The sequence below is a fragment of the Piliocolobus tephrosceles genome, chromosome 13, assembly GCF_002776525.5.
Source record: "Piliocolobus tephrosceles isolate RC106 chromosome 13, ASM277652v3, whole genome shotgun sequence".
Taxonomy (NCBI): domain Eukaryota; kingdom Metazoa; phylum Chordata; class Mammalia; order Primates; family Cercopithecidae; genus Piliocolobus; species Piliocolobus tephrosceles.
This window is the reverse complement of record NC_045446.1, coordinates 115059877-115085834: the sequence shown is the minus strand read 5'-3', so window position 1 is coordinate 115085834 and position 25958 is coordinate 115059877. Positions and strand designations below refer to the sequence as shown.

Sequence of the window (25958 nt, the reverse complement as noted above, 5' to 3'; positions counted from 1 at the left end):
AAACTGTGGTGTTGGCCCAAGAATAAACTGGAATGAAGTAGATACCCAGAATCTTGTTTTATGTGTTTTGAGGTATGTAGAAATTTAATATGATAAGGGAGATATAAGAATAGGAAATAGAGGTTTCTCAGTGATATACCTCACACCAGAACAAATTACAGACGGACTAAAGCTGAGTATCTTTTTAAAGATAAAAATCACAATAACTAAAAATAAAATTAAACATGTTTTCTAGAGCAGTGCTAATATTCTAGAACCAGTAGAGAGTCAATTATTGATATATTTCATTACAAAAAATTAAATAATTTTGTGTGAAACAACTATAACACATTTTAAAATGCGGTCAGACTGAGACAGACAATATGTTGTCAGCAAAATAGAAGGTTAATGTCTTTATTTTATTTGGAAACAGAAATTCACACATATATTTCACACAACTGGACAAAGAAAACGTTAACATCTCACAAGGTAAAAGGGCAAAGAACACCACAGATGCTTTTCAAATGATGAACCACTTTAAAAAATACAATCTTGTTTGTTCAAAGAGAAACATAAACCAAAAAAGTTACCAAGCAATTTTAAAATGAAAATATCCTTTGCTGGTCAAGGTGAGGTGAATTTGGTGTGAAACTATATATTAGTACAGCCACAGTCTATTGAATGCAATGTAGCCCTAACAGAATCTGTTAAAATGCTACTAGTTTTTGACCTGGTACTTGCACTTAATGTCTCTAATCTTAAGAAATAATTTGGAATATTGGGCAAGAAGATATTTGCTGCAGTATGATTTATAATTTAAGCTTTGGAAAAATGGACATCCCATAAATGTTTGACAAAGACAGCTACATGCATATTCACTAGATAGGACCATCTGGTCGATTATTATTTTGAAAATATCATCCCAAAGACTGTGTGGCAACATGAAAAAAAAACACTTGAATGTTTCAAATAAAAAGATATAACACTATAATTAACCACAAATGTTTATATTAAAGTGAACAGGACTGTATCAAGCTGATAATTTTTATGATAAAGTCATTAGATTTTTGATATTTTACTCTACTTTGTTTGCTGTTTCATTGCTTTTACAATGTGAACATTACATTAAAAATAATCCACATTCAGCATAAGCTTGGTATAAAGAGATAGTCACATGGGGAAGGAACCAATGCATCTGAAAACTAAGACAGGGTGCAACTAGAAGTTAATCACCCCATTTTCATTTGTGGAAAACAATCTTCTTTTGTGCAAAGCTTCTCTGACTCATGTTCCTCCACCTGTGTAGCTATTCTGTGTAGGGTCATGGAAACATGGTATCTTAGAATGGACAGAGTCTCTGAGATCATTTTATTCCAACTCCTGGTAATTCAAGAACCAGAACTACAGCATCTGTTACAAGTAACTATTCATCTTGATTGATTGAATGCTCTCAGGAATGGGGAGTTCACCACCTCATAAAGCGGCCTGCTCAGTCTGTGCCTTCTAAATCATGCCTGAAGCCATTATACATGACTATATTCAGAGGAATGTAACCGAAAGCAGAGATTTCAAGCCATGATCACAAACTAGGGAATTGGAGTGAGGCAGTATCATTCTTTCTAGCAACAGAAAAATATTAAGCTCAAAATAGGAGACCATCCTCATTTATGAAAATTATATTCTAGAAACTGGAATAGAGAAACCCATGGTTATTCTACTGAATATAAATAATTATGGGCAAAGGTTAATTCCCAAAGAAAAATGCTACAGAGAGTTGTCATGCTTCTCTAGAGACTTATTAAAACTTTCAGTTCTTCTGAATACAAGAGGGAGAGAGCCCCTCTTCAGAGTTCATTTTTATTGTATCAGAGCCTCTGGTTCTTTCTAACCTCAGCAGAAGTGGAATTCTGATCAACTGGTAAAGGAGGGCCAGGCAGTTTCAGACATGGGCCCGTGGGACCCTCCGTGGGTTTGCCAAACACAGTGGGACATCTCTTAGGCAAGAATCATCCCAGTTCAGGTGTGTTTTCTGTATTTCACTAGAAGAATCTAAAAGTTCAATGTTTAAAGGGGGATGGAAAATCCACATTAAAAATGGAGAATGGTGCTTCGGCCCCACCCACATTTAAAACTGATAGTTTGCAAAGCAGTAAGAGAAATCAGCCAATGGCTCAAACAGCATCTCTCCTGGCAGACACCAGGCAACACAGTGAGGAGCAGCCAAGCAGGGTGTGGGAAGTCCAGGCCCATCCTTCTGAGGGACCCAGGTGGCACAGGAAGGTGGCAAGGGATAAGGCAGAACACCAAGAGTGAAAACACCAACCTGGGGGTGTGAGCAGCAGAACAGGAAGAGGAGTCAGCAGACAGAAATGAGAAGGAGAGGCTGGGCGCAGTGACTTACGCCTGTAATCCCAGCACTTTGGGAAGCCAAGGCGTGTGGATCACCTGAGGTCAGGAGTTTGAGACCAGCCTGACCAATACGGTGAAACCCTATCTCTACTAAAAAAACATACAAAAATAAGCCAGGCGTGGTGGCATGTGCCTGTAGCCCCAGCTACTCGGGAGGCTGAGACAGGAGAATTGCTTGAACCGGGGAGGCAGAGGTTGTGGTGCCAAGATCATGCCACCGCACTCCAGCCTGGGCAACACAGTGAGACTCCATCTCAAAAAAAAAGAAAAAAAAAAAAAAAAAGAGAGAGAGAGAAGGGAAAACGTCAAATTCTCTCAGCCATGGATTAGTAAAAGTATAGAAAATGTTGGGGTTGAGTGCCTCTTGGATTCTTTCTAGAGCAAAAAGTTGGATTCCCTGTAGCATAGAACAAGACTGATGATTTCATAGTTTGTGGGTTAATATGATATGAGGGTCTTGGATATACATCATTATTCCCCAGAAGTAATGGAGAGTTGAAGTGAGAGGGTTAGGATTGAAGCGAATCTGACCTTTCTGTTACTCCCTGGGGAAAAGCAGTATGTGCCGGATGGCTGGGCTCCTGAAGACCCTCCTGCAAGGCTGAGCATGATGGGCTGTCTGTACAATGTGGATGAGAACAGAGTAATGGTTCAGAGAGCAAAGTGCAGGCCCATCCCAACAGCTGGACTGTCTCCGCTTGGGTTCTCTTTCTAATCTAGGTCCTGACTTGAATCAAAGGGATGGAGACTGAGCCTCTCAGAGGACCAGGAACCAAGCCAAGGCTTGACAAAACCGACCTCTCTCTCTGTGGTGTCTGGAAAGGTACTGCTCATCATCCACCGCCCCCATCACTCCTCTAAGATTTTCCACTGTTGGTCATATGTGCAGAGACTGCCAGCAGCTTTCATGGTGACCGAGCTTTGCTGAGGAGGATCAACACTTTCTCATGACCAAAAGCAATAATGTCTCTTGAGAAGCAGCTGTCACACATCCTACCAGACTATGACCAACTCATTTGCCTTTCCTATTATTAATGGTTGCCTTAGATCCAGCACCTAACATCATAGCAGCCGTGTTCCAGGCGAGGTGTTCACTCACCCACTGGAAGTCACAGTCCTGCTCTACGTAATCATGAATTTCAATATGCTAACAGTATTAAGCTGGCCAAGATCAACTTAATGGATTTGGTTTAGTCTTTGGTGCCAAGAAATACACAGCTGATGAACCCAGCTCACAGTTGCACTGAAATCACCTGGTGTTTCCTTGCCTCTTTATCTACTTTGTTCTCAGGCAGGCATTGAGAGAGATGACCTTGGCCAAGCCATGCAGGAAGACAGGAAAATTGCTTACAGCTCTGACAAGGAACCGCACGCTGCAAAAACAGCCTTTGGATTGTTGACTCACCAAACTAGCCAGTTCGTGTTAATGCAGCTGTGATACAGGATGGCTTTCCTGCCTCCTAGGTGGCGAGACAAAGGGATGTGAGGAGGGGGCAAAGGGGAACGCAGAAAAATGCCCAGTGCATGCAGACCCGTAGGAACAGCTGTCAAACAGAAATTACTGAGGACACTCATGAGGGTAACTGGTGGAGATCTTACCAGAGTTTGAACTGGAAAGGGAAGTGGTAAAGTTTTATTTGGGACACCCCAAGGCTGAGCTGAGCATGGTGGAAAGTCCAACTCGATTCTCGAATAGTAAGAGAACAAAGTATCTGGACACACTTACCATGCTCGTTCATCGTGTGCCATATAATCGGGGTTCAAAACTAGGAAGGAAAACCTCAAAAAAATTATTAGTGAATGAGGAAGTGGCAAAAGAAAAAAAAAATTTACTCCACAAAGACAAAAGTTCCTTGGACGCCTAGGATGCCCTGGGCACTGTGTTAGGGGTATTGAGTGGACAAGAGTGATCACCAGCTTCCAGTCCAGAGAGGAGGGCAGATGTAGGATAAGGAGAACCAGGATGGACACCGAGCAGCAGGAGTTCCACGTCTGACAAGTTTTGTCCCCGAGGGCCTTTCTGCCTGAGGGTCTCCCCTGGGACAGCCGTCTTCAGTACCACTGCTCTACCTGTGCTTGCGGCTCCCTTATGGAAGTGGGTATTTCTGGGCTCTGCCCTCGGAGAGTCTGGTTTCATCTGCATGGGGAAGGAAATCTGTATTTTGTTCCCCGGGCTCTCCAGGTAATTATGATGAGCTGCGTCTGGAACACTTCCTCTCATAGACTCAGGTTAGAAAGTTGCTGGGAAGTCCATGCTGAGAAGGCATAGTTGAAGACATCCTGCTCTCCTGTAGTAGATCCTGAGTGTCCTCTCCTCTCGAAGCTGGCCTAGATGGTATTAGGGTCCCTCCTCTGTGCTACACTAGTGACCTGGGCCCGCTTGCTTTTGCACAGTCTGTTATCATGCTGGCTTATTCTAGGTCTCTGCCATTAGGCTCTGAATTCCAACATGGCAGTTGTATCTCACTCACCTCCTTTTCCCTGGTGTGTAGCATAAAGGGTACACAATAAATATCTGTTGCTAAATGAAGGAGCATTTTTTTTTCTTTTTTTTGAGACAGAGTCTTACTTTGTCGCCCAGGCTAGAGTGCAGTGGCATGATCTTGGCTTACTGCAACCTCAGCCTCCCAGGTTCAAGCAATTCTCCTGCCTCAGGCTCCTGTATAGCTGGGATTACAGGCACGCACCACCACCCCTGGCTAATTTTTGTATTTTTAGTAGAGAAGGGGTTTTACCATGTTGGTAAGGCTGGTCTTGAACTCCTGACCTCGTGATCTGCCCACCTTGACCTCCCAAAGTGCTAGGATTACAGGTGTGAGCCATTGCACCCAGCCACTTGATGATTTTTATGTATTTCTGAGCCCTGCCCTCTGGGGGAAAACACGGGCAGGGTGACATGGAAGAGGAATATGAAAATAGATATGCCAGGAACCAGCATCCCACCGGTGACAGGGGCGCTCACTGCAGCCACTGGTGCAGTCCGGTGCCGTGACAGAGCTGGTATCAGCGCTCTGGCTGCGAGATCTGCTCCAGCTTTCTGGGAGGCTCTCTATTTACCCCATTTTCTCAAGCTCACTACACTTTACTTTTGAGTAGGAAATACGAAAAATTAAAACGTATCTCAATGGGACTTGTGGAAAAATGTCCAGGATTCTCAGATATACCTTTAAATGCTTAAAAACAAAAAAAATTTTTGCTCTCTGAAATGTTACTTCTTTAATAAGGTATGTGGGTTTTTTTTTTTTACCCTCCACCGACTGCTTTTAAGAAATGCCCATAATAAAGCCACACTTTTAGAGACCATAACATAAATGATGAGGGAGAAATCTTCTCTAATTTGAAGACAGTAAGAAGCAAAATAGAAAAATATTCTGAAATTCTGTATGTCCCTTGAAACATTAAAGAAGCAAAATAGTCTTTCTTCCTAATGGTTTCACTTTTTAAAAGTTTTAATCTGTACTTTCACTTAAGAACATGCACGTGCATGCATGGGGGAGTTTAAGGTGAGGAGCGCGGAGAGGCACACATGGCTGGAAAGGGCACCTGTGAACAAGGTCTGAAGACACAGGGCTGTCTCCTACCCGCTCAGCTTCCAAAATCAGCGAAGCTCTACCGCCCTCTCGTGACACAGTAAGATGCTCCCGAGAGGCACGATCTGCTCAGATTGTAAAAACCAAATCCAAAAACACACAGTAGCCCACACTGAGATATTACCTGTACAAAGATTAGAATAAGAAATAATCTTGCTTTTTTTTTTTATTCAAAAGGATCACAAGCTTCACATCAATTTGGTTTCAAAAAGACCTCATGTCTTAACACTAAGTACAGTGACATTTATTTTGCCATCTGTGACAGTTTCATGTCGAAAAAGCCCAACATAAAAAAACTACCTTCAAAACCCACTGAGATGTTCTCACATAAACTAGGATATTGCACAAACAATAAAGTTCTTTCTTCAATAGTCAATCTTTTCAATTTCATCCATGTCTTCCGCGTTGAGTTGTTTAATACTGCTGTCTAAAAGAACAAAAGAGAACAGAACCAGTCTTACGTCAGGGTCTAATTGGAACTTCATTCCATCCAGATTTCTGAAGACAGTGATACCTTGTATAGAAAGCCCTGATATAGGAACATAAGGAAGGAAGGGTGTCAAAGTCACTGACCAAGACTAACTCAAACAGCATCAAATGCCACAGACCATGGAATGTATGTATCTAGATACGCTGGGGCAAAGAAGGCCAGAGTGGAAGTGAGGAGAGCCTGGGAGGGACTGAGGCTCTTCTACTGCAGTCACTGCCTGAGACCAGGGCCTTAGGAGCTCACCATAGTGACAGTGGCCTTAATGCATCTCACCCTGTCCTCCCCAGTTAGCCTAACACAGGGGCACTTAACCTACTTCCCTGAAAGGTCGGTGGATGTGCTACAGTCAGTCTACCAACCTATGAAAATTATATTCCAAATGGCCTGTGTGTGCCTACGTGCACTTCCCTGGGGAGAGCGCTTATTGCTTTCTACAAAGGTTAAGTACCACTGTCCTGGAAGGTGCTCCTCCTCCCCTGCTCCCCAGCCAGATCCATGGGCTGTGGGGCACGGGACAATTCAAGCCATGGGACCTTTAGAGTTTCCATCAGAGAAATCCGCCAGTCCAGAGTTCCAGCAGGCCGTCATCAGAGCCTGCCTTGTTTAGATGGGGGGCTGGAGGAAAGGTCGCAGACTTCAGAATTTAGGACTTTCCCGTTTGGGAGGGTGGGCAAGAGGAGGGAAAAAGCGTAAGTAAAAGAGAACTGAAGAGAATCTTAAAGGATGTTACTACTTTGCTTAGGGGATTTCTTTATAAGATGTGAAAATCTGCTCCACAATCTGCTCTGCCTTCACAAGATGTGAAATTCTGACTCCAGAATGAGTTATAACATGTATATCTGAGCTCTATTTTTTTTTCTGAGATGGAGTCTAGGTCTTTTGCCAGGATGGAGTGCAGTTGCGCGACCTTAGCTCACTGCAACCTTTGCCTCCCGGGTTCAAGTGATTCTCCTGCCTCAGCCTCCCCAGCAGCTAGGACCACAGGTGCCCACCACCACGCCCAGCTAATTTTTGTATTTTTAGTAGAGATGGGGTTTCACCATGTTGGCCAGGATGGTCCGGATTTCCTGACCTCGCGATCTGACCACCTTGGCCTCCCAAAGTGCAGGGATCACAGGTGTAAGCCACCGCACCCAGCCTGAGCTCATATTAATTCTACTTGATCAAAATAATTTTTAACTACCATATAAGTACTATTTAATCATCTGTCTCATATTAGAACCCTGGTCCTGTGAAGTAGAAGCCTTCCAGTTCATGCATTCTGCTGCCACTACTCTCATGAGCGCTCCAGCACACATCATGGCTGTCAGACCGGCAGGTCTACAGGTCATACTGTGAGGGTGGTGCTACTTACTAAAGTGGTCCTGGATTTTCATGAGCGAGGGCAGCTTATCCACTTCAATCATGTTGAAGGCAAGGCCCTTCTTCCCAAAGCGCCCTGTCCGCCCTATGCGGTGGAGGTAGGTCTCATAGTCTGGCTCCTCTCCTTGTTTTACAGGGAGATCAAAGTTCACAACAATCGTGACCTGCTTCACATCAATCCCTAGAAGAGGAAAAACACCAGAGGGTCCTGCAATGCTTTCCTTAGGACACGGGCCATTCAAGTACCATGTTTGCCAAGGGAATTCGTATTTATAGAGAAAATTTAGAAATCCAAACTGGGCTTATGTAATTGAGACAGGTACTTTGGTTAGGAAGTTTGCTTGCATGCTGTGATGCTTGCATGCTGTGATGTCTTGATGCTACATAAGAGTGTCCATAGAGAATGCTACAGAAATGTAAATATACACAAGGCGTGTGTGTGTGTGCGTGTGTGTGTGTGTGTGTGTGTGTGTGTGTGTGGTGGAGAGGTGCCCTCACCAAGCCCACAGAGCCACCCTCTCATCTCTACTCCTGCTGTACCAAGTCCCCAGCAGGCCCTGTAGTCTCACACCCGCTTACCCAACATGGGGCTCTGGCTCTGCTCCATTTCATGGCTACTGTTCTGGTCAGGTCTTTTCAAGCCCTTACCTCAGCAGTTACACCAACTTCCAGACTGATTTCTCACCACTCTCTTCCCCTACTCCTCTCATCTCTCCTATGATGGTCACCAGAGCAATGTCCAGCACAACTGTGTTCAAAACCCACTGCCCAAATTGTACAGGAAAAGTACAAGCAATTCAAGACCTCAAACCACCTAAAGTCTCATCTCTTTCTCTCTTGATTCACAAATACAACACTCCAGTCAAGGTCTGGCCATTTCCTGAACAAACGTAAATTCTCATTCAACTGAACTGCTACCCTTCCTGCAAAACTTTTCTTTCTCTCTTCTCCTTCTTCTTCATTTTTTTTTTCTTTTTGAGATGGAGTCTCGCTCTGTAACCCAGGTTGGAGTGCAGTGGTGTGATCTTGGCTCGCTGCAGCCTCTGCCTCCCGGGTTCAAGCGATTCTCCCGTCTCAGCCTCCTGAGTAGCTGGGATTACAGGCGGCCATCACTGTGTCTGGCTAATTTTTGCATTTTTAGTAGAGACGCGGTTTCACCATGTTGATCAGACTGGTCTTGAACTCTGACCTTAAGCAATCCACCCGCCTCGGCCTCCCAAAGTGTTGGGATTACAGGCGTGAGTCACCGCACCCACCCTGCAAAACCTTTCAGATTGAAGGCTGCCTCGGAAGACTTCTGCACTTCCCCTCCCCACTGTGCCTTCCTTGTCAACATTAACAAGCTGTCCAGGTCAGGATCCTTGCGCTCCTTGCACTGTGCCTTGACCTGGAGCTCTCTGTGCCTTCCTTCCTCTAGGGTCTGGAGTTATGCTGTCCAATATGGTAAATGTTAGCACCATGTGGCTGTATTTAAATTAAATAAAATGAAAAATTCAGTTCATCAATCACATTAGCCACATTTCAAGTGCTCAAGAGCCAATATGGTTAGTGGAAAAATTTAGTTCCTCAATCACACGAACCACATTTCAAGTGCTCAAGAGCCGATATGGCTAGTGGCTGCCAACTGAAGAGCACAGAATAGAACACCTCCATCACTGCAGAAAGCTCTATTGAATAGCACCAGTGTAGAGAGGTGAGAGCCTAGGCTGTGAGCTCCTAAGGGATAGGAACCTCATCCTTTTTTCAGGATACCCTTCCCAAGAGCAGAGCTCAGCATCCACTCCTAGCACGGCAGGTTGTCAGTTCTGTGTGCTAAACTAAGAATTAACCAGGAAATGTGGTTTGAGTATGGAGTCCAAGCAATGATTTAGGAGGGATGAAGAATGTAGGAAGGCCCTTCTCTTGCAAAAACAAAGGATTTTTTTTTTCACCAGTAGTCAACACTTTTCAAATCAGAAACTCCACAGAGATGCTCAACATTATTAGTTATCAGAGAAATGCAACTTAAAACCACAATAAGATCCCAGTATACATCCACTAGAATGGTTAAAATTAAGAGTGACGTTAGCAATTGCTGGCAACTGGAAGAGTTTTACAGCTTCTTATAAAGCTAAATGTATACTTATCACAGGACCCAACAATCCCACTCCTAGATATTTACTCAAGAGAAATGAAAGCATATCTCTAAATAAAGACCTACACATGAATTTTTATTACTGCCTTGTTAAGTATAGCCCCAAACTGAAAGCAATCCAAATGTCCATCAACTGGTGAACAGATGAACTATCAATAGAATACTATCAGTAATTAAAAGGAAATGAACTGCTGGTGCCTGTAATAATACTAATGAAATTCATTAGTATTATTATGAGCATTATGTCAGGTGGAAGAAGTTACACAAAGGCTATATACAGTATGATTTGATTCTGTGTCTCCAAAAATATGGAGACAGAAATCTGATCAGTAGTTGCCAGGGGCCATGGGATGGGAAGGGAGACAGGCTGAAAGGAGTGTGAGGAAACTGGGGAGATGGAGATGCTCTATATTTTGATGACAGTGATAGCTGCATGATTGCATGTTTGTCGAAACTCACGAAACTGTACACTTAAAAAGAATGCATTTTATCATATGCAAATTAGAACTCAAGACCTGACTTTAAACACACACCTCGAGCGCAAACATTGGTTGTTATGAGAACCTTCTCTTTCCCATCCCGAAACCGCTGAATGATGGAAGCTCGCTGCTCCACGGTCAGTTCTCCGCTCAACAAAGACACCTGGTGGCCATCCTGTATCATCTCCACGGTCAACCACTTAGCGTTTCGACGAGTCTATGTAAAAAAGCAAAACCCACCCCAGCACCCCAAGATTAAGCAGCGCAGCCTAGCTGTGCTTGTGACACCATGAATGCAGGGTGGGGGTAGAAGAGGGCTGCAGAGGAGTTTAGTTTCACTTCTCCCTCAGTCCTCGAGGGCCTTAAAATGTGGCATGGCATCCTCCCTCCGCCTGTGCTTCTAAGGCTCACATCCTCTCCACCAGTCAGACCTCTGGCTTTCTCACCCACGAAACGGAGATAAATGTGCTACATCTACCTCACATGTGCTATGATGACAAAATGATATCATGTAACAATGGCAGCAAAAGACACTCTAAGAGTGCTTGTTTCTCATGTGCCAGACATCTGGCTGAAATCTTTACGTGCGTTACTGTGAGGGTCATGTGTTTTCACAACAAATTAATGAAGTAGCAACCTAGTTTCATTTAAAAAATTAAAAACAGGCCAGGTGCAGTGGCTCACACCTGTAATCCCAGCACTTTGGGAGGCCGAGACGGGTGGATTACCTGAGGTCGGAAGTTCGAGACTAGCCTGGCCAGCATGGTGAAACCCTGTCTACACTAAAAAAATACAAAAATTAGCCGGGTGTGGTGGCAGGCACCTGTAAGCTCAGCTACTCGGGAAGTTGAGGCAGGAGAATCGCCTGAACCCAGAGGGCAGAGATTGCAGTGAGCTGAGATCGCGCCATTGCACTCCAGCCTGGGCAGCAGAGTGAGACTCCGTCATAAATAAATAAATAAATAAATAAATAAATAAATTAAAATGCAAAAAGACAAAACTCTCAAAGCTTAAAAATGTTACGTAACTTGCCTAAGGTTGCATGGTTAGCCAGTGGCAGAACTTTCTTTTATTCTACAAATATGTTTTTGGTGCTATCCACGTGCCAGACAGGTGCTGGTCTACTGCAGTGGATATGGGAGTGAATGAGAGAGAGGACACCCTGCTCTCATGAAGCTTAGAGTGTTTACAGGGTAGTGAGAAAATAAAACACACGAACATGAGAATGTCAGAAAGCAAAAAGCAAACATAAAAATGGGGTGCTGTTAATAATGAATAACATCCTTCACCTGATAAAGGGTGTCTGTACAAGGTACAATAAACATAAACTGAAATGGGGCAGTGTCAGAAGCAGTCCCTCTGAAAGAAGGCCCTGTGTTTAACATCACTTTGAAGATCCTATTCCATTAACCTTTTTACGTTTCACCCATAAAATACAGGTAATTTCTATTTAGAGCTGTTCTGAAGATTAAACTGGAGACACACAAGAAGTGCTGAACATGGTGCCTGGCTACAGGGCACTTATTATCGTCCCCCACCTCTGCCTGTAGGCATATCTGGGCACGATGAAGACACACCCACAGAGTGTACCTGGCAGAAGATGATGGCCTGGCCAATGGTGATGCTGCCATAAATGTTGCACAGAGCTTGGTATTTGTCTTTCCTGTGCTCACACAACACGTAATATTGCCGGATGTTGTTCAAGGTAAGCTCCTCTTTGCGTAACTTGATAACATTAGGGTCAGGGATGATTCGTTCAGCAAAGTGCCACACGGAGTCCTCAAAGGTTGCTGAAAAGAGGAGCATTTGGCATTCGGAGGGTAGAGCTCTGTGACAGAGGAGAGAAGGCTGTCACCCAGCTGCCATCCCATCACTCTTCTTCAAGCACTTCATGCCACTGCCATCAGCCGCTGCACACACCCCTGTTCCACGTGAGGTGCTGCCTGCAACGACCAGCTGTATGTCCAGGCAGATAGCCAAGGTCCTGCCCCTCCTTGCCACCAAGAATTCAGAAAAGTATATAAACAGAATGTGGAGCTTAGGGCAAAGTTGAGGTATATATTCTGGAGGGTCTGAGGTTTCTCATGCCAATTTCCTCTTTAGGAGAGGCAGACTCACGCAGTCACAAGAGGGGTAGACTAGATGCTATTTATAATTATAATCTCACACAAAGGTAAATGGAGATGAAGTAAACAGAGCCAGTTATTTGACAGCAGGCATTATATATCTTGGGAGGGAAAGAACAGCCACAACTAACTTGATTCAGAATGGGAAGAACTAGATACAAATTAAAGGGGAGCAACAGGGGAAAATACAGTGACTAAAATGTACCCATTCTGAACGCAGAATGAATACAGGGCTGATGCACATAAAGTTAAAGAACAGGTGAAATCAATTTGTGGAGTTAGCAGTTAGGATATAGGCTAATCTTTGGGTAAAGAGAGGGACCAGTGAGCAGAAAGGGGTTATTAAGGAAATTCTAGGGTGCTGGTAAAATTTTATTCCTTCATCTGGGCTGCTGTTGTAAGAGCATGACTTCTTGTGATAAATCACTCAGTGGTACACTTATCATGTATTTCTCTGTATATACTTCATACATCAATAAAAAGTTAACGTTTTAAAACAAAATAAACGAGAGAGACCTGAGGGAAATCAGCTCTTTTGAGAGGGAGACAGAGCACTTTGAAGAATAAACTGTTAGTGCTAAAAGGGAGTGAAAGAGACCATATAGTCCAGTGATTCTCAAACTCAATTTTAAGCCTAGGGTCTCGATCATCAAATAACAATCCGATAGACCTCTGGTCAATTTTGTGAGACTGTCTACCTGTGTTATCGTCTCAGCTGCCCACATCCCACTAATGTGATCATAAAGAGATAAAAAGCATCCACGAAAAACATGGAGAATGGGAGAGGAGAAACTGGTTAGATAGGTTATCTAAATACATTTGTGGAAGATGGAAGGGGTGGTAAATTAGAAAGTGGATGAAGCTATACCATGAGCACTGCAGAACAGAGTGTTGATGAAAACGCAGCTAACTGTTCCCTCAGAACCACCGAGAGGTCTAGGATCTGCGAGCTCCTAGAGAATCAGGGGGAAAGAACTGAAAACAGGGCATATATTAGAAAACATGAGGAAATCTCTGCATTCCACATGCTAGGGCCTCTTGGCTACCTGCTGGGTCACAATCCTGCATCTGGAGAAAGATTGCACAAGGATTTATATCCTAAGGCTTGGGCCATTTTACTGGGATAAATATTGTGGAGAAGTAGTCTAGTTTGAAGCTTAGTGAAAGTTTAAGAGTTTGGATTGTTATTCACAAAGAAAAAATGTATACAAATTATATAACGCAAGAAAACCATGGGATATTCTGTAGAACACACTGGATTTTGAAGACTTAGTATGAAAAAAGAATGTAAAATATCTCATTAATAATTTTTATATGGATTACTTGTTGAAAGGATATTTTGGTGCAATAGGTTAAATAATATATATATTTATTAATTTCAACTCTTTCTTTTTGGATGTGGATATTAGAAAATTTAAAATTATACATGTGGTTTGCATTAAGTTTCTGTTGGACATCACTGGTTTAACTTGTTTTAAGCAAAAGGAAGGAAGACTATAACAATGGAGGGCTGATCAACCAACATAAACGCTCTATCTAATTATTACTTAATATTCTCTTGAGTATAAAATAAAGGAGACTTTCTTAGAAAGCCCTTTTTGGGGCCAGGCGTGGTGGCTCACACCTGTAATCCCAGCACTTTGGGAGGCTGAGGTGGGTGGATCACTTGAGGCCAGGAACTCGAGACCTGGCCTTGAACTTAATGTCATCCTGATCTCCAGGCTTTTGTTTATTACCTTTTTTTGGGTCATAAACAAACTGGCCAACATGGAGAAACCCCATCTTTACTAAAAGTACAAAAATTAGCTGGGTGTGGTGGCATGTGCCTGTAATCCCAGCTACAGCTACTCTTGAGGCTAAGGCAGGAGAATTGCTTGAACCTGCGAGGCAAAGGTTTCAGTGAGCCAAGGTGGTGCCACTGCACTCCAGCCTGGGCGTCAGAGTGAGACTCCGTCTCAAAAAAAAAAAGAAAAAAAAAAAAAAAAAAGAAACAAAGAAAGCCCTTTTTCACTACTAAATATTTCCTGGAGTTTTGAATTTTTCATTTGCTGCTATATAAAACAAACCAACTTATTGGTAAGAGGATGACAAGGAGGGAACCTCCTTTGATCTCTGCTCAAAAATTGTTTAAATAGGAAGGCTGAGGCAGAAAACATGTATAAGGGGCAGGTGGATCCCTCTACTTTAGGTAGATAGGCCTGTGGAAGTAGGAGATTACATGTTTATTCTGTGCAGAAATTCCAGATTTGGGGATACAAGCCTTAGTAGAAAGTGGGGGCAAAACATATGGCTGAAAAGAGGAGATCAAGTGAAAATATGTATATTAAATGGGACGGCCCTCTCAGCCTGTTCCCCCGCCTTGCTCCCAGAATGTCAGCAACCAAGGGTCTATCCCCCAGAAAAGAGAACAAAGACATTACATAGTCCTAAAGACCTCCAGATGACAATTAACACACAGTGGGCTTCCCAAGTTACAGCCCCAGCCATGCACACAGAGCTGTCCACTGGAATTTCAGCTTCTCACCCTAGATCATGAAAGACTAGCCAAGTGTCACCACATATGAAGGGGAACATTCCGCTGTGAAAGAGGCTATAGGAAACAAAAAGGAAACTTGGATAATTCAGAGACAACGTTAAAACAGAAAAAATTTTAAAATACTAGAATTAATGTTCTCAGAGAGACAACAGAAGATACTGCATGTGTAACGCAAGAAGAGGAAGCTATATGAAAAAATCAGAGAACACCACTAGTGTGATTGAGACAGAAACAGAATGCTCAATGACTGTGTTATTTTAATGACAAATGGAAGGAAACAAACAACAAAATAATAACCCTGTGTATGATTATTTCTTCTATTTTATATCGTTATTTTTTTGGATTGTTATGATTGTGTCCCAGATGGGCTCTCTAAAAAGTTGGTCACTCTAGGGAAAGAGATGACTTAAGAAATGCTCCCAGAACTGGCAGGCCCAGGTTTTGAGAATGAAAGGGTGCAGTATGTGTCTAGTATGATGAATGAAAAAAGACCTGAACCAAAGTATGATATTGAAAACTTTCAGAATACCATAAAGAAAGAAGACCGCAAATGCTTCTAGTGAGAAAAAAAAAAAAAAGGTCATAAATAAAAGCTTGGAGATCAGGGTGACATTAAACTTTTCAGTAACAACAGTGGAAGCTGAGGATATTAATTACATATTATAATTATTTTTAAAAACTTTTCTGTTTTGAACATTTCTCTGAATTTAGAGAGAGAATGACATAGGATTCCTATCCAGGCAAACTATTAGCCAAAAGATCAAATTTACCGGTATAATAAGGACATTTTCAGACATGTAAGAGCTGAAAAATAAATCTCTTTTACATTATTTTTCAGGAAGACATTAGAAAATATACTCCAGCATACTGAGGAAGTAATCCAAAAGAAACAACCCAAGATATCGGAGATTTAAAACTTAAGTGAGCAAAGGAAAGACCCCACGATGACAGCTGTACAGCAGATCCACCAGACTGAAGCTGGAGAGAGGGAGCTTGGAATATCGGCAGGAAAAAAGAGAAATGGATGGTTTTTTTTTTTTTTTTTTTTTTGAGATGGAGTCTCGCTCTGTCACCCAGGCTGGAGTGCAGTGGCGTGATCTCCGTTTAGTGCAAGCTCCGCCTCCCGGGTTCACGCCATTCTCCTGCCTCAGCCTCCTGAGGAGCTGGGACTACAGGCGCCCACCACCACGCCCAGCTAATTTTTTTGTATTTTTAGTAGAGACGGAGTTTCACCGTGTTAGCCAGGATGGTCTCCATTTCCTAGCCTTGTGATCCACCTGCCTCGGCCTCCCAAAGTGTTGGGATTACAGGTGTGAGCCACTGTGCCCGGCTGAGAAATGGATGGATTTTTAAATTTTATTTTACTATTTGGAGATATCACAGACATATGACACATACGACAGAATAGCTAAGGGAAAATTAAAGATCCTTACACAGTGATACTAACTAAATGAAAAAAAAAGTAAAAGCAATGATTACTTCTAGAAGAAAAAGCTTTACAAGAAAAGCAGCCCTTTATATTAGTGGTGTCTGTATCTGTGGGTTCTACATCTGTGGATTCAAACAACTGTGGATCAAAAATATTCGGAAAAAAATTGTGCTCGTACTGAATGTATACGGACTTTTTTCTTGTCATTATAAATAATCTAGAAATGATTTAAAGTACACAAGAGGATAAGTTATATGCAAATACTGTAACATTTTACGTCAGGGACTTGAACATCCACAGATTTTGATATGTGCAGGGGGTCCAGGAACCAATCCCTTGTGGATACAGAGGGGCCACTGTAATTATAATCATATGCTGTTTGGCTCAGCAGTGAACAATCCTTACACTGTCACATGACATCAATACTGACAGTTAATGTGACCTAATTCATGGCATAATTACAGAGAGGTGATGGGGGGATAGGAAAGGTAGAACGGGTGGTGCTTTCAAAGACCTCAATTCCCACTTCCTATAACGGAAATTAGTTGACAATGACTATACATCAGGAAACAGCAGTATGAAAATATTATTTAAAGGTATGAAGGTTAATATCAGAAAAGAAGTATTCTCTTCAGGTTGGAGCAAGGGGTTACTGTTTTTCATTACAAGTCTTTCAATACTAATTGAATTTAACATTGAGTATGTAATACTTCATTAAAAAATACGCGACACAGATTCCTAAATCCCACTTACAGAAACTCTCATTCAGTAAGTCTGAGGCTGGGTCCGGTAATCTGTAGTTTTAAATCTCTCAGGTGATCCTGATAGAAGGCCTAGGAAAACGACACGGCTTTTTATAAATTAAGAGGGAAAGTCAGGACTAGATTACCAGCCTCCTGATCCCATATTACTGTGTCCTCTACTCTATCTCAATTATCCATTGTATTCTCACCAGGCTTTAACAGATCCTCTGCAGAATTCTGGCCAAAATATAGAACGTATTGGCAAATTTGGTGCAGATGCACTATATATTAATAGAGTCCATCTGTAAGCTGTGTTGCAAAAGTAAAGCACTCAGGCAAGATTGCAAACTGATGAAGCTGGAAAACTATAGCAGTCTGAGGGACTCTTGAACTGGTGAAAATCATGTAAAAACCCAACTTTATTTTAGAGGTGAAGGTGGTGAGGAGTTAAGCAATAAAGAGATAATGTGGAGGAGTAAACACATGAAATTCCCCATCTGGACAGAAGGCTGAGGAAGAGAGGAGGACGCTGAAGATTACCTTTGAATACGAATACTATGATCTGAGAATCCTTGAGTGTCAATCATCACATCTGCTTCATCCAGGACAAACACACGAATCTTAGTCAAATCAATCAATTTTAGTTTAAAACACCAATCTAGGACAGTCCCAGGAGTGCCAATTATAATCTGTTGAGTGATGTCGGTGCCTCTGGGAACTGGGGAGAAAAGGGTTTTAAGCACTCCTTCAGATGCAAACAACTCCAACAGGTCACAGTTCAGGGCAGTGCAACATAAAGCTCATAAGCAAAAACACAGTTTGCAATAATTTTCCAAGTGGAAACCCCGAGGGTCACTGTGGTTTTTGATTCTGCAGAATTTTTAGGATAAATTTCTGACTTTATCTTAACTTTAACTGTGAAAAATAGCACTTCCCCAAACAGAAAACAACCAAAATGTCCATCAATAGGTTACATTAAATAAATCATGAAATACTGGGCAGCTAGTCAAAGGAACAAACAGTATGAAAAAAAGTGCTCCCATTTTTGTAAACACTCAATGAAAACAAATATAAATATGGGCATTTGTATGTGCTGGTACGAGCTCAAAAAAAAAAGCAAAAAACAAAGGCTTGCCTGTTTACTATGTGATCTTTGGGATTACGTTTTTGGAGGGCAATGAAGAACAATTTTCACTTCTATCTTTTCATCTTTTTGTCTTTTCAAGTTTTTTTCCCCATGATAAGCTTATAATAGTTTAATGAAAAATCCCAAAATAAAAGCTGTCCTGCACAAAACCACCAAGTCTTGAAGTAAGGACTATACAAAGGCATCCTCTTGCAGGATGTGGAAATGATGTGGCTAACATTTAGTGGGTCCTTACTACGTGACAGGCATTGTGTACAATGCTTTACCAACATTATCTCAATTCTGATAACAACTCTACAACATGAGTGCTATTATTTCCCCCATTTAGAGATGAGAATGCCAAGAAGTTATATAAAATGCTTATTAGCGGTGAAGCCAGGATTTGAAAAATCAGCCAGGACTGGCTTACTGGTACATACTTCGATTCCCTCGAATGGCATACATCACTTGAACATCCACACAAAATTTTCCCATCTGCTCAACCACACGGCCAGTTTGCAGAGCCAATTCATAAGTAGGAGCTAGGCAGAGGCACTGTGGGATAGAGAGAGAAGAAGGGAGGAGAAAGGTTCTTAAAAGCATCTTTCAAATGTCAACTACAAGAAAAATTTGTACAGGTAGAGACACAGAAAGGAAATTGAAGGTTTTCGTTGAATGAAATATTTTTAATTGGATACAGTTTAATAGTTGACAGATTTGAGGTGAACGTTGAGTATGAGAAGAGGAAGGGGCTGAGGAATGGAGAAACAGCTACCTTTTACATATTCCTCTCTAAAGGGTTATTTAGAAACACAAGTTACTAGTCACCCTTTTTGGGGTGGGGGAGGCATAGGAGGGAGAAGAATGAGATGTAGGGAAGCTGGGAATCAATGAATGCAAGGCAAATTACAGTTTGAGTTCTATCCCATAGCTCTCATTTGCTATTAAAAGTCTGTCTATTTTTGAGGCTGAGCGCAGTGGCTCACACCTGTAATCCCAGCACTTTGGGAGGCTGAGGTGGGTGGATCCTGAAGTCAGGAGTTCGAGACTAGCCTGGCCAAAATGGCAAAACCCTATCTCTACTGAAAATACAACAAAATTAGCCAGGCATGATGGCGGGTGCCTATAATCCCAGCTACTTGGGAGGCTGAGGCAGGAGAATCACTTGAACCCAGGAGGCAGAGGTTGCAGTGAGCCAACATTGTACCACTGCACTCCAGCCTGGGTAACAGAGTGAGACTCCATGAAAAAAAAAAAAAAAAAAAAAGAAAAAAAAAAAAAGACTGCCTATTTTGGGAACACTCCTTGCTTGATCCAATCTGTTTATATTATCTATATCTTTATAACACATAATATGATATATATAACATGATATAATATATAATGGGCAGAATATTCCCCCAAACTCTGTTATTCCCTACTCCATAAAAATGATGGTTGTTGATGAATAAAGATGCTGATGGAAAAAACTGGTGATATCTAATGCACTTACATGGGTCAATTAGGAATCTGTGAGAGGGAAACATAGCCAAAGTGCTAAAAATACCTTTCACACACATTTTTCAAAATGTGCTCAGGCATAACTTATCCTACACGATTTTTATTGATAATATCGAACCCTAAGCATAAATTTCACTGAACTTGTCTAAAATGCGTAAGATTTCCTCTGCCTTACCTATAGCTGACCTGGCTGATCAGAGTGGAAGCTAACTGAGAGGGCCTTGGTGTCCCCCCAGCACTTAATGCACACAGGGACTCAGCTTGTCAGGCAAATAGGGAGAGACGACCAGATACTTTTCATGAGAGGAAACTACACTAGGAGAATGGTACACCAGGTACCAGTGCCAGTCTTGACTCAGCCACTCTCTGGGGACCTCAAAAAAGACACTTCCCTCTCCAAGCATCAGCGTCCTCCTCTGCTAAAGTGAGGTGGACTACATGACCTTCTGGTCCTGCAGCTAGATGGCTGTAATTATTGCCTGCTTAACTTATGCCAGGCACTGTGCTAAAAATGTAAATTACTTCATTACATCCACATGATGACTTTATTCAATGTTTAATGAGTGGTTTCTACAAGCCAGGCGCTGTGCTAGGTATTAGGATTTAAGGGTGAACAGATCAACTATGATACATTCCTTTACAGATGCTATCTTTACAGACAAGGATTAACAGACTGAGATGTATTAACTTGCCTAAGACGTTTAGTTAGTTGTGGGAGGCTGGATTCAAACTACTCAAGACAATAAAGCCTGTCCTCTCCACCACTGTCCCCTACTGCTGCCCAATGCTCTATGATTTTATGACACACATGTCTTTTCTAAATATTTTATCACCGTAGTAACCATATTATTGCACAGGAATATCACCTATTACTTTTTTTTTGTTTTGAGACGGAATCTCGCTCTGTCGCCCAGGCTGGAGTGCAGTGGCGCGATCTCAGCTCACTGCAAGCTCCGCCTCCCCGGTTTACGCCATTCTCCTGCCTCAGCCTCCCGAGTAGCTGGGACTACAGGAGCCCGCCACCTCACCCAGCTAGTTTTTTTTTTTTGTATTTTTTTTAGTAGAGACGGGGTTTCACTGTGTTAGCCAGGATGGTCTCGATCGCTTGACCTCGTGATCCGCCCATCTCGGCCTCCCAAAGTGCTGGGATTACAGGCTTGAGCCACCGTGCCCAGCCATATCACCTATTACTAAATGAGCACTGGTAGTGCAAGCATTCCCAGTGTTCTCTCAGCCTTGCCTTACCTGTGGGAACAATTCCAAGGCATTAACTCTGCTTAACATTGCCAACACAAATGCCGCTGTCTTTCCTGTTCCAGACTGGCTCTGTGCTATGAGGTTCTGGGGTCTGCAGAAAACAGAAGACCACCGGGCTAAACTGAATACAAGAGAGTGGACATAAACTGAAAATAAGAAACTAAACATAACCAAGTTAGAATACCACTACCCTGGAAACTCACGGATGTGCCAGCATCATAGGGAGAGCCATCTCTTGGATTTTGGATGGCCTATTAAATCCCATTGCATAGATTCCTTTCAGTAACTCTTCCTTTCTGTCAAAAAAAAAAAAAAAAATCAAACACAGCTAATAGTTGGTCAGTAGCATCAGAAATACATACCTGAAAGGTGCATTTCTAAATTAAGTCACTTTGCCGCTGAGCTTTAAAACTAGTATTTGGAGATAGATCATTCATACCTCAACTTCCAAACATAAACAATCACACCTGTAGAACTGGACCACTAAAATAATAAGCTATGCCATAAGTCTAGGCGAAGGACAGTGGTAAAGACCTTAAGCCAAACCTTCTGTTGAACGAAGCAAAAAAGGAAAAACTCATTGGATGAAAAGAATATATCCATTTGCTGAGAGAGTTATATTTTCTGCCTAAGCAGAAAACTAAGTGACATTTACTGTTTAGTTCCTTTTCACGAATGATATTGACATTTTTGACAGTAATTTTCAGAAAAGACAATTTTTTATTTAGGTGATTCTTAGATTAGTTCTTTCTAGGAGTAGTAGAAGACACAATATTACTTTATCCTTCTGAGGCAATGTTTCAAAATGCAGCTTTCCTGAGGGTCTTAAGAAAAATGACAAAATGAGGATAAATCAAATGGACTAGAACACTTCAACTTTTAATGACATGCACATTTGTGTGTGCTTAATTGGTAGAGGGCTGGCAGCCCACCTTAAATCATGGGTAGGCTTTCCACCACTTAGAAAACTTCTGGGAACTAGGATTTTGGATTTTTACCCTTTACATAAATAGGTTTCAGCGCTTTTCTTTCTGTTAAAGTACATTTCTTTGCGTCAAATGATAAATCCCTAAGGAATGCAAACCCATTTGTGAAAGTTATTCAGTTTAATACCATTTGAAACAAAATATAATCAGGGAAGTAAAAGCTTATAACTTATCTACAGTGGGTGAAGTAGGATGTCTGGGTCATTAGAATCTGGGTTCTGATACGGACAGGGGCAATCTGGCAGTGTTTAGCTTAGCTATCTATCCCAGGATGAAAATATCTTACTATCAAAAATGTTCTCAATTCGCCAGGCAACTTGGGTATCCTAATGTTCTGCTTTAGAACATCCTTTCTTCTTCTTCTTCTTCTTCTTCTTCTTCTTCTTCTTTTTTTTGAGACGGTGTCTCGCTCTGTCACCCAGGCTGGAGTGCAATGGTGTGATCTCGGCTTGCTGCAATCTCAGCCTCCTGGGTTCAAGCGATTCTCCTGCTTCAGCTTCCTGAATAGCTGGGATTACAGGTGCGTGCCACCATACTCGGCTAATTTTTGTATTTTTAGTAGACACGGGGTTTCTCCATGTCAGCCAGGCTGGTCTCAAGCTCCTGACCCTCTGGTGATCCGCCCTCCTCAGCCTCCCAAGTGTTGGGATTATAGGCATAAGCCACTGCACCCGGTCTGAGGTATATTTTGATTGCATGGAAATGTACAAATCTCACTTTAATACTGAATATTAAAACAAAAATTAACCAGGCATAGTGGTGCATGCCTGTAGTCCCAGCTACTTGGGAGGCTGAGGCAGGAGAATCGTTTGAACCTGTCAGGCGGAGATGCAGTGAGCCGAGATCATGTCACTGCACTCCAGCCTGGGCGACAGAGTGAGACTCTGTCTCAAAAAACAAAAACAAAATATTCAGTATCAGAAAACAAAGAGGAGATCCTGATGGTTTTTATTATAAGCAGATTCATTTGTTCTGTGCTTTTCAGTATTTTTCCCATATTAAAAGAGTAAAAATACTCACAGCCGCAGCTCTTCAAATGTCTTCACTGAGTAAAGTGGAGAGCTGGGATCCTTCTGTAAAACTTCCACACGGTGACTGGATTCTACTAAGGACTGACGGATTAACTTGTTTAAGAGTGAATTAGCTGCCAAATCCACTAGAAAAGCAAAAATAAAAAAGAGGACATCAAGCTTCCTGAATGACAACAAATAAGTTGCTCTTGCTCTTTCAGTGGTTGCATACCAAGCAATTGCACCTACGCTCATTTTTCCTCTAAAAGAAGGTTCCAGAAAGAATGATATAGCACTAAGAATCCGTTCTTTATGAGGATTCGGTTTCTTATGCTCTGTAACTTCATCATCCTCTAACTTCAAAGTAGCCTATGGCCATCTCCATGAGATCAAATCCTTGACAGCTGGAAATTCTGAACCCAATCCCTGCATATTCCATTTCAACTTCCTATAAATAAATATACCTTCCTCCTAATTTAGTGTGTCTCCTGATAGTCACTATAAGAAAACAGGAGCAAAGACAGGCCTTTTCCAATTGAGATAATATTATTCACTCACACTATTAAAGTTATAAATGAAAACAGAATGCCAGTAGATATATGCAAATGAATTCATCTCCTACCTACATCATCTTCATCATCTTCTTTGATGTTATTAATAGAACCATCTGGAAAGGATGGAGGAGAAACAATACAAGTAAAGACAAATGCTGGGCAGAAATGTAAAGCATACTATTCATTTTCTTCCTGACTCTTCAGTGTCTACTGGCAAGAAGAGTCATTTCATGGAGGAGTGGACGAAATGATTGGGAAGGTCATGGAGAGTGTTGCATGTCACACTGAAGAACTCGCCGTATCTCACTTGGCAGGGACGGGATGAAAGCAAAGCAATGCTTTTTAATCACTGAGGTTGCTCTGCTTTGCCCTAACAGCACTCACCTATGTTTCGGACTGTAGTACTCTTGACACCCCGAAGGTTCTTCCGGGGGTGGTTGAGGTTTGAAAACTATTGAGAGACACAAATTTCAACCAATATTAGGATGCAAGCCCTAAGCAGCCCAGTGCTTCCCTACCACAGGGGCTGGGAGGGATTCTGGGAAGGACACCTGGGTATTGTTTCCTTTGCAATATTAGGTAGCAGCAGATTGCTTTCGAAGTTAGGTTTCCTGTATGAATTATCCTAAAATTGGAGATTTTCTGTATTCCCTGTACATGAAGTTTCTCTTTCCTAGGCCTCTAGTTTAGAGTTGGGCAGTACTTGGGCTCACAGCACCAACAAGGGGAGGAGGGCTAGGAAAGTGCGCTGGCAAATGGATGGAAGCAAGCTGAGGCTTAATGAGCAAATGGGCAGAGCAGAAAACTCGGGGTCCAGCTAGGACTATCAGAGCTGCGTTCCCACCCTGGATTTCCAGAGGTAGTCATTTTTGCCCTTTCTAACCAAAGGTCTTGCCTCTCGCGGGGGTGGGGACGGGGTCTCCCTCTGTGGCCCTCTTCCAAACCCTTCCCGCATCTCCCCTCCAGCATCTGACGCCCCGCTTCGAACGCTCGCGGGCTCTCCCTCCCCTCCCGGCCGATCTCCCTCTGCGGGTGGGAGCTCCACCCCCGCGGCTGTGCACCCCCCGACTCGGTGGCGGTTACGTGGCTGTTCAGCCGCTGGCTCTCCGCCGCCCCTGCGTCGCCTCCCCACAGTAACGACGCCATGGCTGCGATCGCTGCTCCCGCCCCCAGCACGTGCTTCCACCACAGGCGCGAGGCGGTGCTGGCCCCATCCGCTGGCCAATGGGCTTCCTCAGGGGGGCACGCGTCCGCGCCCGCGACCACCGCGGTGCGGCGCGCAGGCGCTGGAGGGCGGGGTGGGGCGCGGGGCGGAGGGCAGAGAGCGGGACGAAAGGGAGCGGACCCGGGGGCGGAGGGGACAGCCTCCGTTCCCGCTTCCGCCCGGCTGCCAGCCGCGCACACAGCCCTCCAGGCAGGAGCACCCCGGACTCCCCGCCGCGCTTTACGCCCCGTGCCCGTTTTCCTGGAAATTTCCGCCACCGCATCACAAGATGTCAGAACGGTTAGCGAATTTGCTTAGAAAAATGGAGACAAAATCTGATGAATTTGATATGACGAATGACCTCGGGGGCACAGTTGCGGAAAGGAAGCAGAGCTGTTCAAGCTCTAACTGCTGTTCCTGCCCTAGATACCTGTGATGTTTCACATAGGCTTTTTAAAACTTTTATTTGAAATGTGGTCTCTTGTTAAAAACATTTCCTCTCGGTATAACCTCTACGTCCTACATGCGTTTGCATAATACGGGATAGATCCCTGGATCCCTGGTACTAATGATTTAATGACTGCTCAATTTGGACGAAAGAACCAAATTCCACCTCCTCCCCGCCCCCCAGTTTTCTAATTGTAATTTTGAGATTTTGATCAGCATTTCTGGAATTGGGGGCGAAAATACAAAAACACACGAAACTGCAGTCATGATCTCTCCGTGGTGCTGAAGCAACGCTCCCGGCTCTGTTCGGTTACTCTCAGGGCACCTAGTCATTTGTTTTGAGATTATCATATTCATTTCAGCTTTTAATTCTAATAGTAAATGTTTTCGTCTCTCAATGGTAACTTTCTTCTCATTTAACTAAGTACAAAATCGAGCCAGCATCTTCAATTTTTAGTTTTCGTGTAAGGATAGCAGACATTTGAAAAATTAGCTTTTTTTCTATCAGTTTAGCGTAGCACTAGAATTCCTCCTTTTATTGCCGTCCTGCCACAGGCCCAGATCCTCCCTTGTTGGTGGAGAAACGGTAGTTGGACT

At 42.8% G+C, this 25958-nt stretch overlaps 1 protein-coding gene across 2 annotated transcripts; it reads right to left on the bottom strand.

Moving 5' to 3' along the window:
• Positions 1-365: 365 nt before the first annotated feature.
• DDX25 (DEAD-box helicase 25) lies at positions 366-25958 on the bottom strand. Of its 2 annotated transcripts, none has more exons than XM_023208587.2 (12): positions 25856-25958; positions 24095-24161; positions 23779-23823; positions 23167-23302; positions 21364-21456; positions 21149-21251; positions 18844-18958; positions 17818-17995; positions 12034-12271; positions 10498-10660; positions 7823-8011; positions 366-6405 (listed from the first exon to the last, which is right to left on the bottom strand). In XM_023208587.2, exons 5-12 carry the CDS (start codon positions 21423-21425, stop codon positions 6344-6346), a joined length of 1110 nt encoding a protein of 369 aa, XP_023064355.1. In that variant the 5' UTR covers positions 21426-21456; positions 23167-23302; positions 23779-23823; positions 24095-24161; positions 25856-25958; the 3' UTR covers positions 366-6343. The 2 variants fall into 2 exon arrangements, with proteins under 2 accessions (XP_023064355.1, XP_023064354.1); XM_023208586.2 differs by lacking the exon at positions 25856-25958 and adding an exon at positions 24794-24923 and having other exon boundaries at positions 6114-6405.

Excerpts from the sequence above, each read along its gene's own strand:
- DDX25 (XM_023208586.2), bottom strand. The coding sequence starts at position 24,856 with ATGGCGTCGTTACTGTGGGGAGGCGACGCAGGGGCGGCGGAGAGCCAG. Across the intron at positions 21,252-21,363 it reads CCTATGATGCTGGCACATCC|ACCCCAGAACCTCATAGCAC; the intron begins GTGAGTTTCCAG and ends TGTTTTCTGCAG. Across the intron at positions 8,012-10,497 it reads AACCAATGTTTGCGCTCGAG|GGATTGATGTGAAGCAGGTC; the intron begins GTGTGTGTTTAA and ends TTCCTCTTCTAG.